At 52.6% G+C, this 12,336-nt stretch overlaps 1 protein-coding gene, 1 non-coding gene and 1 pseudogene across 9 annotated transcripts in view; all 3 read right to left on the bottom strand.

Annotated features, from left to right (window-relative positions):
* The window catches only part of ARHGAP23 (Rho GTPase activating protein 23), a 79,835-nt gene that overhangs the window by 12,372 nt on the left and 55,127 nt on the right, over window positions 1-12,336 (bottom strand). For all 8 annotated transcript variants that reach the window (XM_027033926.2, XM_053212809.1, XM_027033925.2 and 5 more), the window contains 4 exons: window positions 7,051-7,129; window positions 3,972-4,045; window positions 3,672-3,761; window positions 2,742-2,867 (listed from right to left, as the gene is read on the bottom strand). In XM_027033926.2, the coding sequence (XP_026889727.2) occupies window positions 2,742-2,867; window positions 3,672-3,761; window positions 3,972-4,045; window positions 7,051-7,129 (369 nt within the window). The remainder of the gene's footprint in view (window positions 1-2,741; window positions 2,868-3,671; window positions 3,762-3,971; window positions 4,046-7,050; window positions 7,130-12,336) is intronic.
* LOC113592608 (60S ribosomal protein L10-like) lies at window positions 9,240-12,330 on the bottom strand (annotated as a pseudogene).
* On the bottom strand, window positions 11,525-11,658 carry LOC113592777 (small nucleolar RNA SNORA70). The gene has a single exon (XR_003412732.1). It is a non-coding gene; the product is annotated as a small nucleolar RNA SNORA70 (small nucleolar RNA).

Below are 12,336 nucleotides of genomic sequence, written 5' to 3'. Positions count from 1 at the left end.
CGTAGCCTAGAGCATGATGACTGTGGTTAACAATACTGCATTGTGTTTTTGAAAGTTACTAAGAGAACAAGACTGAAAAATTCTCATGGCCAGAAAAACAATTGTAACTATGTATGGTGACAGTATATGTATAGCGCTGATCATCTCACGGGATATATACAAATACTGAATGGTCGTGTTGTTACACGTGAAACTAATCTCATGTCAATTATACCCTCCGCTTAAACATTTCAAAAATAATGAAATACCGTGTGTAAAATATTTAGTACAACACATTGCTAATGTACAATGAATGTTAGCCATCATTAAGAAAAAGTGCAGTCCCCAGAGACAGGCTGAATAGAGGAAGCCCTAAGAAGCCCAGCCTTTAATTCGGTTTGGAGGTACCCAAAAGTGCTGTGGGAGCCCAGAAGCTTCTGGGTAGCCCAGAGTTTTCTGGAAGAATTCACGCTAGCTGGTGCCACCCTGCTTTTGCACATCCCTGTGCCTGGAACGCTTTCTCCCTGCTCTGAATGGCTAAATTCCTCTGGGTGTCGTAAGACAGTTAAACTCGCCCCTGACTATGCTCCCAGCCCTACAGCCGGGGCAGGGTTAGGTCCTTCCATGGGCTTCCCTGGCGATAGCCCAGAGAATGAAGAAATGACATCTTCACTGAGGCACTGCTCCTTCACAGCAGGGCCTGGGTTCCAGTCACCTCTGCATCCCAGCACCTGCACCTGCCTCTGGCATGCCGATGAGGTCAATAATGGTGGTCGCTAATTCATATGACACCTCTTACCCGCTAAGTGGCATTTTAAGTGCTTCACGGACATTAACGCATGTAACCCTCACAATTACCGTGTGAGGTGAGCACTATTAGCATCTCCACTTTACAGATGAGGAAACTGAGGCAAAAAGAGGGTAAGTCCCTTGTTCAAGGCCCCACAGCATGTGAGGAGCAGAGCCAGAGTTGAACTTCAAGCAGGCGGGCTCCAGAGCCAGTGCCCTCAACTGCTACCTCAGCGGTTCTCAAGCGGGGTGCCTCTGCCTCCCATCCCCTGGTGGGGGGGGCATTTGGGAAAGTCGGCAGACATTTTCAGTTGTCACGACTGGAGGGAGGCTCCTGGCATCTAGCCAGAGATGTTGCTAACCATCCTGCGCTACACAGGACAGAGCCCCACAATCATCTGGCCCCAAAGGTCACTAGTGTGGAGGCTGAGAGATCCCGGTGTACGCAGAGCGGCAATCATGTTCGAACAAATGCCTTGACGTGGTCTTTGGGTTGCAGCTGACTTAGTAAACATGGGAATGAGCTAGTTGGTGACTTGCCACTAGGAGGACAGGAGCCCCGGGTAGGGAGGCCAGGTGATGGCCGCAAAGTCACCCATGACCTGCAGCCATCCGCTGACGGGCCAGGGGCTCAGAGCCAGAGTCAGAGAAGTCTCTGCCGAGGTCCGATCCTGCCTGGGCCCGCGACTCCAGGGGCTCCGGGGGCCACGTGTTAGACTGGGGAGCTGAAATTTTCCAAGGGATAAGTTTTCCCAGACTAAGGGAAATGTTGGAATGAGAACAGGCTTTGACGTTCCCTCCCAAGGCTCAGTGCCCTGACCACCCAGTGGAGGAAGGAAATAAGCGGGCAAGGCCAGTCGGCGTGACCAAAGTCTACCCCACTGCCTCATGTCACTGACCCTGGCCGGCCAAGCCAGCTCTAGGATGGACCCCGGAATCTGGCCTCCCAGCAGGGGCCGAGGAAACACCAACTTTGGTCAGACAAAGCTGGCTTACAATCCTGGGGCTGCCACTTAATAAGCTGCGTGACTTTGAGCAAGTCACTTTGCTTCTCTGAGCACCGGTTTCCTCATCTGTAAAATGGGAGTAACATGGCCTGGTTTCCCTTCCCTAAAGTATCTGTGACATTGCAGACGCTGAGGACCCCATTCCGCTGGCCAGCTGCCGGTCTTATTTCTCCTGGCAGGAGGGGGTCGGGTTCCATCCACAGGCAGATTTGGAAATGGGAAATCTGTGATTTTTTTTTTTTTTTCTTGAAAATCTAGGATTTATAAAAGCATCCCTTAGGGCCCCAGAAGGGGGCGGCGCTGCCCTGAGTTTGGCTCTAGAGGACCAAGGCCTCCTGCGCCCTCTGCTGGCCGCTCTAGGTTCTCATCCCAACCTGGACAATAACTAGACTCCTTAGACACAACAGGGCTTGTGGTGCTTCTGGGAGCCATGAGAATGGGGGAGACCAGCCCAAGACATACAGAGGACAAGTGCAGGATCCTGTCTTAGCCCTTGCTCCGCCCTGCCTCATCTGCGTCCCCTCCCCGGGCATCACCATTTGCTCCCCCAAGCCTCAGTGGGGTGGCAAGGCAGAGCTCTGCCTCTGCTCCCTACACCCGTCTGCGTGTTTCTACAAGGACACTTTTCCTGGGGCCCCCTTCTGAACGTGCCCCTGCATTCACCCCTTGGCTGTCCAACCCAGCCGCACTTTCCCTGACCATCCTCTGCCCTCCGACCCTCACCCTCATCTTAGAAGCTCAGGGGCCTCCTGATTCTCCTGCTGGGAATGGAACATCCTAGAAAGACAGAGATTCTAGGATCCATTCCTGTTTGGTGCGGAAACGCAGCCCATCGCTTCGGAAGGGCATGTGCCATCCCAGGAGCATTTGCTGAAGCTGCTTCATCCTCCACTAAGCACATCCGCCCAGGCAAGCAGGAGCGAAATGCCCAGGGGGACATGGCCTCGGCCTGGAGTGGCTGCTTACGTGCTGGATCAGCGTCTCCACGATCTTATAGCGATCAGGCATGTGGGTCACCATGTCCGCCATGTTGTCCTCAGATGTCCTCACCAGCGTCGGCCCAAAGACCAGGGCCAGGTTCCTGGGCTCCATCTGGGCAGGGGAGGAAAGCAGGTCAGCATCAACACTCCATGAGCTCTGACCTCCAGTCCCCCAGACCTCCCTCACCCCAGGCCCCTCAGGCCCAAGGCCCATCCTGAGCTATGCCTGGCTTAGGGGACGGACACCTCCTTGCTGGGTAAGGCAATGCCTCACAAGTAGAGTACAGGCCAGATTTCAGCCTCGCTCATCCTCAGGCCTAGCAGCCGAGAGCAGTGCCCAGCCTGCTTACCCATACCGTGCTAACAGTGACAGATGCCAGAATAGGGACCTGCTGGAGGTTCTAAGGGTATTTTAAAACTGGGAGCATTCCTATAGCTCCATTCATTTTTGCAGAACCAGAAAATACAGAGGTCTGATTAGAAAAACACAATGTGGCATGAGAGACTGGTTTAGTCTGTAGAGTGAGCAATGCTTGATTTTAAGGTTATGAGTTCGAGCCCCATGTTGGGTGTAGAGATTACTTAAAATAAAATATTTTTTTAAAAAAGAAAAAAAGAAAGAAAGAAAGAAAGAAAAATGCAATGCAAGGGATTTGAGCTAAATCCAAGGATAGATTTCCATCAGACACAGAGGGACTGTGGCTCTCTGCCTCTGCGATACCCTTCAGAAACTCCGGAGATGGCTCTCCGGGGAAGAAGCACTGGCTGGCATGGAAGGGTGGGGTGGGGACAGAGTGACTACGGAGGAGGGTGTGCCTAGAGGGCCTTGGGATTATCTGACCTGGAAGAGTCTAGAATATGCTGAAAGGACCCTATATGCCTCCTTCCCCCACATTCCACGCTAGAGTCCCCCCACCTTGTTTTTCTCCGAGTGGTCAGCAATGGTCTTCAGATGGCCCACGAGGAATTTGAGAGTCTCATAGTAGTGTCCTGGGAGATCCCGGATCTGGGCGGGAGAGAGAAGGGGCATGGGGCTGTGATGGCCTCCCCATCTCCCCAGCACACCCCACAGGGGCGCCCACCGCCATACCTCCGGAGTCTGGAAACCACCCTCTAGCCAGCCCCCTTGGAGAGATGGAGAAACGGAGGCCCAGAGCGGAGAAGGGCATCTCCAAGGTCACAGAGGGAAGTGGCGGCACTGGGCTCCAGGCCTTACCAGCTTCCGGAGCGTCTTCATCCGCTCCCTCGAGTCTTCGATGCGATTGGCCTCAATGAAGTCATTGTATTTGTCTAGAACACAGTGAAGACTCTTTAGAGAGGTGGGAGGCAGTCCCTTCTCCCACTCTCACGGTGCTTCCAAGCTGAGGAGGCCCAGGCTGCTCCAGCTCAGCGTCGGTGGGGGGGGGGGGGGGTGCTCCATGACCTTGCGTCTATGTGACCAAACCCACTACAGCTGCACTTGCACTCAGGGGCGCACCCGACCTGGGGCAGCCCAGGTGTGTTTGGGAAGAAGCAGGACCTGAGCTGCACGTGGATACTGGAAAAGAGGTCCTCGTCCCAGGCTCTGGGACAAGGACACCACAAGGTCAGAAGAGGTTACCTAGAAAGCGGGAGGGGCCCTTTCAGCCTCCAGACACCCACACCACCTGTGTGAAAATGCCCCCCAACTCCCTTCAGAAGAAGTGCATGGGGAACTTTAAAACATGGAACAGGCTAAGTTTATTCTGAAACTCATCTGACGAGTAGATGCATAAGGAGAGCGGAGAACAGTCTGTAAAGGAAGAATCACGAGGGAGGGCTTGTCCTATCTGATACTGAAACGCGCTAAAAAGATAGCATAGCTTCAGCAGCCTGGGCCTCACGGGGGAGGCTGGCCAAGGACAAGGACACAGAAAGGAGGGGAACAGGCCACGTGGATCTTTACTATGTGATAAAGGCAGCGTTTCAAATCAGTGCGGAAGGATGGAGGGGTCAATAAATGTCCCTGGGACAATTAGCTATCTTGTTGGGGGAACAAAAATCCATTTCCAGCCCACATAATAATACACAAACATGTGTGATTGCATTAGAGAGCCAAATGTCAAAGTTGCTAAAATCTTGGGAAAACCAAGAAGACGTCTTTACAACCATAAGGCCTTCCTAAACACGAGACGCAAGATCCATTAAAGATTAACAGCTTTGACTACACTTAATTGTTTTCAATTTCTGCCCTGAACAGTTAATAGGCAAACGGCAGACCGAGAGCAAATCTCCGCAAAAACTAGCAAAGGGTTAATACCCATAATACACAAGAGCTTGTCTCGTACAAACCGATACCAAAAAAGACAAACAGCCCAATAGGAAAATGGGCACACAGTCTGAACAGGAAATGAGAGGAAACAGAAAAGGCCAATAAACTAATGAAAAGATAGTTAATTTCCCTAATAATGAAAGAAATGAAAATGAAAACATAATGAGATGACATTTCCCTCAACCAATTAAGAGAAGTCTAATAAAATGCTGATAACATCTAGGGTGGATGGGGCCAATTCTCTCCTATGCTGTTGGTCAGAGTATGAACTAGGGCCTTCTTCTCAGAGGGCAGCTTGACATTAGCTTTCAAAAATGTTGACCAGGACTTTGACCTGGAAATTCTACAGTCTAGGAACCCACCTCTAGGACACCGATCCGGGCATGTAGGGACACCTTCAAGGAAAGTCATTGCGATGTGTTTTGTAAGAGCAAAAATTTGAACACAACCTGAATATCCATCAATAGGGGAGTGATTAGGCAAATTATAGTCTATTCCGACTACGCACTACCAGGTGGTTGATTTAAAAGAAGAACGGGGTAGAGCTCTTTGTACAGACACGAATGAATCTCAGAATGACAAGCCTCCTTTTGTTAAGAACCCCCACCCCCCCACCCCCAGGGGTGTGCTGAATCCTGCTCACACCGGCTCCTGAGGGCCAAAGGTGTTCATCTCTTCTGACTCCACGTTCGTGGCAGCTTATCGGTAGCTTGAAATAAGGCACAGTGGGAGTAATTGTACCATGGAGACTACAGATCAAGGCTTTTTTCCCTTGAGAGCCAGATGGCAAACATTTGCCAGCACGCAGGCAAACTCACCCAACTCTAGACCCTATCTATGCATGGTTGTCTCCGTCACAGGTGTAAGAGGGTCTGGGAAACAAACAGATTAGCGAACGGTCAAGAGCTGGGCTCTGGAGCCGGAAGCCTGGGGCTGAATCCTGGCTCTGACACTGACAACGTGCGTGACCTTGGGCAAATGATTTAACCTCAGTTCCCTCATCTGTACAGTGGAGATAATAGTACCTACTCCATGGAGTTGTTGTAGGGAGCAGTGCTTGGCACACAGCAAATGCTCAGAAAGGGTCAGGATAGTCTCCAGGGATAGGGACTAGGAGAGTGACAGGCACCTTCGGGTGTTCTTTATTTGCATCTATACTAAGTTTGTTACAAGCCCATGTTTCTCCTGTATTGAAACAAAAACCCAGGGTGCCTGGGTGGCTCAAGCGGTTAAGCCTCAACTTTGGCTCAAGTCCCGAGCTCGCGGTTTGTGAGTTAGAGCCCCATGTCGGGTTCTATGCTGACGGCTGGGAGCCTGGAGCCTGCTTTAGATTCTGTGTCTCCCCCCTCCCCTGCCCCTCCCCTGCTCTCTCTCTCTCAAAAAAATTAAATAAACACTGGGGCACCTGGGTGGCTCAGTTAGGCATCCGACTTTGGCTTGGGTCATGATCTCACTGTTCCTGAGTTCAAGCCCCACGTCAGGCTCTGTGCTGACAGCTCAGAGCCTGGAGCCTGCTCTGGATTCTGTATCTGCCTCTCTCTCTCTCTCTGCCCCTCCCCTGCTCACACTCTGTCTCTCTCTGTCTCTCAAAAATAAATGTTAGGGGCGCCTGGGTGGCTCGGTAGGTTAAGCGTCCGACTTCGGCTCAGGTCATGATCTCACGGTCCGTGAGTTCGAGCCCCGCGTCGGGCTCTGTGCTGACCGCTCAGAGCCTGGAGCCTGTTTCAGATTCTGTGTCTCCCTCTCTCTCTGCCCCTCCCCTGTTCATGCTCTGTCTCTCTCTGTCTCAAAAATAAATAAACGTTAAAAAAAAATTAAATAAAATAAAATAAAATAAAAATAAATGTTAAAACAATTAAATAAATAAATAAGCACTAAAAAAAAAAAAAAACAACAACAAAAACCCAATGAGTAAAGCCAACAAATCCAATAAAACGAAGTGGTCAGAGTGCAGCACAGACAGGTGTCCCTCCTCCTCCCGTCCTCCACTTCCACCCCCACTCACCGTCGGTGAAAAGAGGCTCAGGCAGTTTTCGGAAGAAGGACTTGAGCAGGCTGCTGATCACATTGAGGTCCTGCCAGCGCTGGGGAGAGGGCGAAGACGTCAGGTCCCAGGCAGGCCCAGTGGGGTGCACAAACCCCATCCCCCGCCCTAGGCCCAGCCCAGGTGCCCATGCCTCCATGCTAGTCTAGCCCGGCCCGGCCCTCCCTGGGGCCCACACCAAGCTCTGCCCAGACCAGGGAATCTCTGGCCTAAGGAGACTCATCAGGGTGGTGGCGGCAGAACAGCGCCCAGCTAGGTCCTGGCCCCCTGACCGGCTGGCCCCGACCCCTCCCTGCTCCAGCAAGCCCAGTGAGCTCCCGCATTTGCCCACCCACAGCAAGTACTAGGTACCTTCTTTGGTGCAAGCACTATGGGACGGAAGTGAGGGAAACCTCCTTGGTGGTTGGACCTCCTCGGGCCTACTAGCACTCAATCCTGCCTCCCAGGGCTCCCCATTTAGTGGAGAGCCACCCTTGGACGCCCTCTCCTTATCCATGACATAGCAGTCATTCATGCCTGGCACCTGCCTATCTCAGGCCTTTTGCACATGCCAATTCCCTCCCCTAGAAGTTTCCTCCCCTGCCCTTCACAGGCCAGCCTCCTCATCCTACCCAAATGCCATCTCTGCAGAGACGCCTTCCCTGACAGTCACAGCTAACACAGCCACCAATGCCCCTGCTCCTTCATCTGTACAACAGCCCTGACCTTGTTTCTTCCATGGCACTTACCATACTTTGTCACCGTTGTATGCATTTTTTTCCTTCCCTGCCTACCTGCCTGGCAGGACTATCTGTCCTGTCCTGTCTGCCCTGTCCCCCACTGTGCTCCTATCACCTAGTGAGCTCAGTTAGCCTGGCACCTATATGCCCTAAGTCAGTAGTTCTCAACAGGGGCAGAATCGCACCCCCAGGGACAGAACCCCCTTGGTTTCCACAACCAGAGTCTGGGGATGCTTTTAAACTTTCTGTGATACACAGGACACCTTCCCACAACAAAGAATTATTCTGCAAGGCATCAAGATTGAGAAACCTGGGTTGTTTTTTTTTAATGTTTACTTATTTTTGAGAGAGAGAGCGTGCGCAGGGGAGGGGCAGAGAGAAAGGGACACAGAATCTGAAGCAGGCTCCAGGCTCCAAGCTGTCAGCACAGAGCCCGACACGGGGCTCAAATTCACACTGCAAGATCATGACCTAAGCCAAAGTCAGACGCTTAAACAACTGAGCCACGCAGGTACCCCAAGAAACCCTGTTTTAAATAAATGGATGGTTGGGGCGCCTGGGTGGCTCACTTGGTTAAGCATCGACTTCAGCTCGGGTCTGATCTCTTTGTGGGCTCAAGCCCCACATCGGGTTCTGTTCTGACAGCTCAGAGCCTGGAGCCTGCTTCGGATTCTGTGTCTCCCTCTCTCTCTAACCTTCCCCCGCTCACAATCTGTCTCTCTCTCTCAAAAATAAATAAACATTAAAAAAAAAATTTTTTTTTTTAAATAAATGGATTGTTGAATGCAAGAATGAATGAAGCATGGCCGGTCACTGTCCCTTGTGTCCACGAGGGGGCACCACCACCCCGTGCAAAGTCCAGGGTAACAGCCTTGACCGGAAGGGCTCAGAGTAACTTAGGCCCGGAAAACAAGGTTAACACCTTCCACAAAGACACGCAGCTCCACAACACACACACTCAGTACAATGGCCCCACACCATCCCACGAACAATACCCTCCCCCTCAGGTTCATCAGGAGTTACGGTCACCCTGCCCACAGCACTTAACTTCCAGCAGTCCCCAAGACAGAGGACAGGACTGGTGTCTGAGACAAAACTACACGCCCAGCACACTCTGGGCCCTGACTTGGGTCCGCTGCCCCCCCAGCCCCGGCCATGCTTCTCCCTGGCTAAGCCCCAGCGAATGTGCTTTTGGGCATATCCACCCCAAGCCAGCACAGGGCCCGCCCACCTGCCCCATCACCTCCTGGCTGTTCTCATCTCCCAGCTGCCAAACCCAAGGCTTCTGGACCCCTCCCACGTGCACACATCTGCCACTCATCCCCAGCCTCACCTGAGCCCCCCCTCTCCTCTGTCCCACACGGAGCCTGGCCCTTCACTCCTGCTGCCCACCCTCTGCCCACATCGTCCCACTCTGTGCCCCATCCCTCCATCGTCCCACTCTGTGCCCCAACGTCACCGTGTCCATCCTCCAGTGCACTCTTGGGGACTGCCTGTTTGTGCCATCACCCCAAATCCGGGGGGGGGCCTGCCTGACACATCTTCCCTCTCGGGCCCTACTCCCCAGTTTCTGCCAGAGAGATATCACCAGCCCCCAGCTCAAATGTTGGCTCCTCCCTGCACCCCCCCTTCCTCCCTCTCATGTGGTCAACTCCTAGAGCTGCTCCCATCTTCCTTATTCCCCTGGGGCCACCGTGTCCTCCTGGCCCCTTGCACTTCCCACATGTCAGCAATTTCTCCCTTGGATGCCCCGCTCTGGGCCTCCCTCATTTGTATCCGTCAGACATAAGCTAAAGCGGACTCCACTCTCATTTATGTCTCCCCAGCTGAAGAACCACTGAAGGCTCCCTATTGTCCCTACTGTCAAGATCAAAGACTTCAGTGGAGCCATCAAAAGCCCTCCACCTCCTGCCCCGGGCCTCATCCTCCCCACTGGCAAGCCCAGAAGGAGGAATGAAATGGGCCTGTTCTCTGTCTTGACACTCACACCCTTCTCTGGGATTTTGGAAAATGCCATCGTTCCCAGCCTGGACTGCCTTCTTGTCCACCTGCCCCCTCCCATTCACGCTTCAAAGATTCAAACACTCAAGTCTACCACCTGCTCCGGCCCTCGGCATCTTCTCCTTCCTCATCACACAATCTGGCCCTTGGTGAGAGAGCAGCCTTCTCCCTTGGCCACTGTCCCACACGTACTTATCTTGTCTCCCCATTTTTTCCCCAAGGGCAGGAAGACGGTCAGGTATCACATAAAGCTTCACTAAATATGTGACTCATGGGACTTCATTGCCCAGATTCCTGGTTTTCCAAAAATCTTTTTCAGCAGAGCCCCTTTTTGCCAGACAGAATCATACGTGAAAACCCAATATGAAAAAAAAAATGACATTAAAAACAGAACAAAGCAGATTTCTCTAGTTTGAGCAAAGACCGGGGTTCCTGACCTGCTCCCAGCCTCCCACAGCTTTTTGGGGGAATACAGTTTGAGAAACACTGACCCTGCTGCACATTCTTTTTTTTTCACATTAAAATATCTCTTTGTTGGGGCGCCTGGGTGGTGGAGTCGGTTAAGCGTCCGACTTCAGCCAGGTCACGATCTCGCGGTCTGTGAGTTCGAGCCCCGCGTCAGGCTCTAGGCTGATGGCTCAGAGCCTGGAGCCTGTTTCCGATTCTGTGTCTCCCTCTCTCTCTGCCCCTCCCCCGTTCATGCTCTGTCTCTCTCTGTCCCAAAAATAAATAAACGTTGAAAAAAAATTTTTAAATATCTCTTTGGGGGGCCCCTGGGTGGCTCAGTCAGTTAATCCTCCGACTTTGGCTCAGGTCACGATCTTGTGGATCTTGTGTGAGTTTGAGCCCCACGTCAGGCACTGTGCTCACAGCTCAGAGCCTGGAGCCTGCTTCGGATTCTGTGTCTCCCTCCCTCTTTGCCTCTCCCCCATTTGTGTTCTGTCTCTTTCTCTCTCTAAAAATAAATAAAACATTAAAAAAATGTTTTAAATTCTTTTAATATACATTTTGGGGGGGCGCCTAGGTGGCTCCGTCAGTTAAACGTCTGGCTCTTGGTTTTGGCTCAGGTCATGATCTCATGGTTTGTAGATTCAAGCCCCACATTGGGCTCTGTGCTGACAGGGCAGAGCCTGCTTGGGATTCTTTCTCTCTGCTCCTCCCCTGCTCATGCTCACTCTCTCTCAAAATAAATACTTAAAAAAACATATATTTCTGTAGTTTTTTTTCCAGCTTTACTGAGATATAACTGACATTTTTTTTAAGAAGTGAGCTTCTTTTTTTTTTTTTTACAGGAAGTGGAACTTATTGGTGGGCATGAATAGGGAGGGACAGAGCCAAGATTCTCGTGAATGCAGAGCCCAGCAGTTGTCCAAGGGGCCACGATTAGGGATGTATCTGACCCCCAGCCATCTGGGATGAGCCGCTTTTCGGCCACCACGTCTACAAATTCATCCACAATAAACTGAGTAAAGCCCCACTTCTTGGGAATGTGGATCTTCTGGCTGCCAGGGAACTTGAACTTGGCCCTGTGTAGGGCCTCGATCACAGACTCCTTGTTCTGCAACTTGGTACAGATGGACATGATGATTTGGCCGATGCAGACCTTGGCCACCGTGACCGGGGGCTTTCCAAAGGTGCCCCATCCCCCCACACTGCATACCCGTCTGGAGCCTAGACCGGAGACATGAGGCCAAACCTCAATGTCCACTGGGAAAGGCTGTCCCCAAGGTCCCTTAGGGCAGCCTATACAATCGACAGGCTGCATACACCACCAAGGAGGCTGCTGTTTGCAGCCGTGGCACCCTGGGTCCCCGTGGGGAAAGAGCACAGTCGGCTTAACCGGCTGCTGAGCCTGCTGCAAACTTTTAAGTGTGGCTGTCAGACTGCTTCACGAGCCGGCTTTGTCTCATCTGACCGGCCCCTCCTCTTCCCACGTTGCAACCATTCAAAGTCCTGGCTGCTCCAGAAAATACCACAGGCTCCCCTTCTAAGCCAGGGGTCTGCGGAGCACAGCCTGCGGGTCCAGTCCAGCCTGTGGCCTGGTTTTGTGTGGCCCTGGAGCTAAGAACGGTTTTCACGTGTTTAAAGGACTGAAGAAAAAGAAGGAGGAGGAGGAGGAGACCACGTGGTAACTAGCACCTAAAACATCTGCTACCTGGTCCTTTACAGAGAAGGTGAGTCGACTGTTGGCAAACCTTCAGGGCCCGCCCCTTCGCCCAGGCCATTCCCTCGGCCCGGAATGCCCTCGCCCGGCTTTCACCGGCGTTTAGTGAACTCTACTCATCCTCAAGGCCCCCAAACTATTGCTTGCGAGCCTCTGCCTCAAGGCTCCCTAGCCACGACTGCACCTGTCAGGCCTCAGCTGGGGGGATGCCCATCCCCAGGCCTGGCCCGCAAGGACAGGTCCCGTCTCACCCGTCTTCGTGCCCCGGCCCGCTGCCAGGCATGCTGCAGGGTACAAGGAACACGACAGACACACACACCGCCTCGGCCCCTCCCCGCCTCCACAGACTCCCCGGCTGCACCC

Source organism: Acinonyx jubatus, chromosome E1, assembly GCF_027475565.1.
Source record: "Acinonyx jubatus isolate Ajub_Pintada_27869175 chromosome E1, VMU_Ajub_asm_v1.0, whole genome shotgun sequence".
NCBI lineage: Eukaryota > Metazoa > Chordata > Mammalia > Carnivora > Felidae > Acinonyx > Acinonyx jubatus.
The sequence above is the reverse complement of the archived record's forward strand: the minus strand, read 5'-3'. Positions and strand labels throughout refer to the sequence as shown.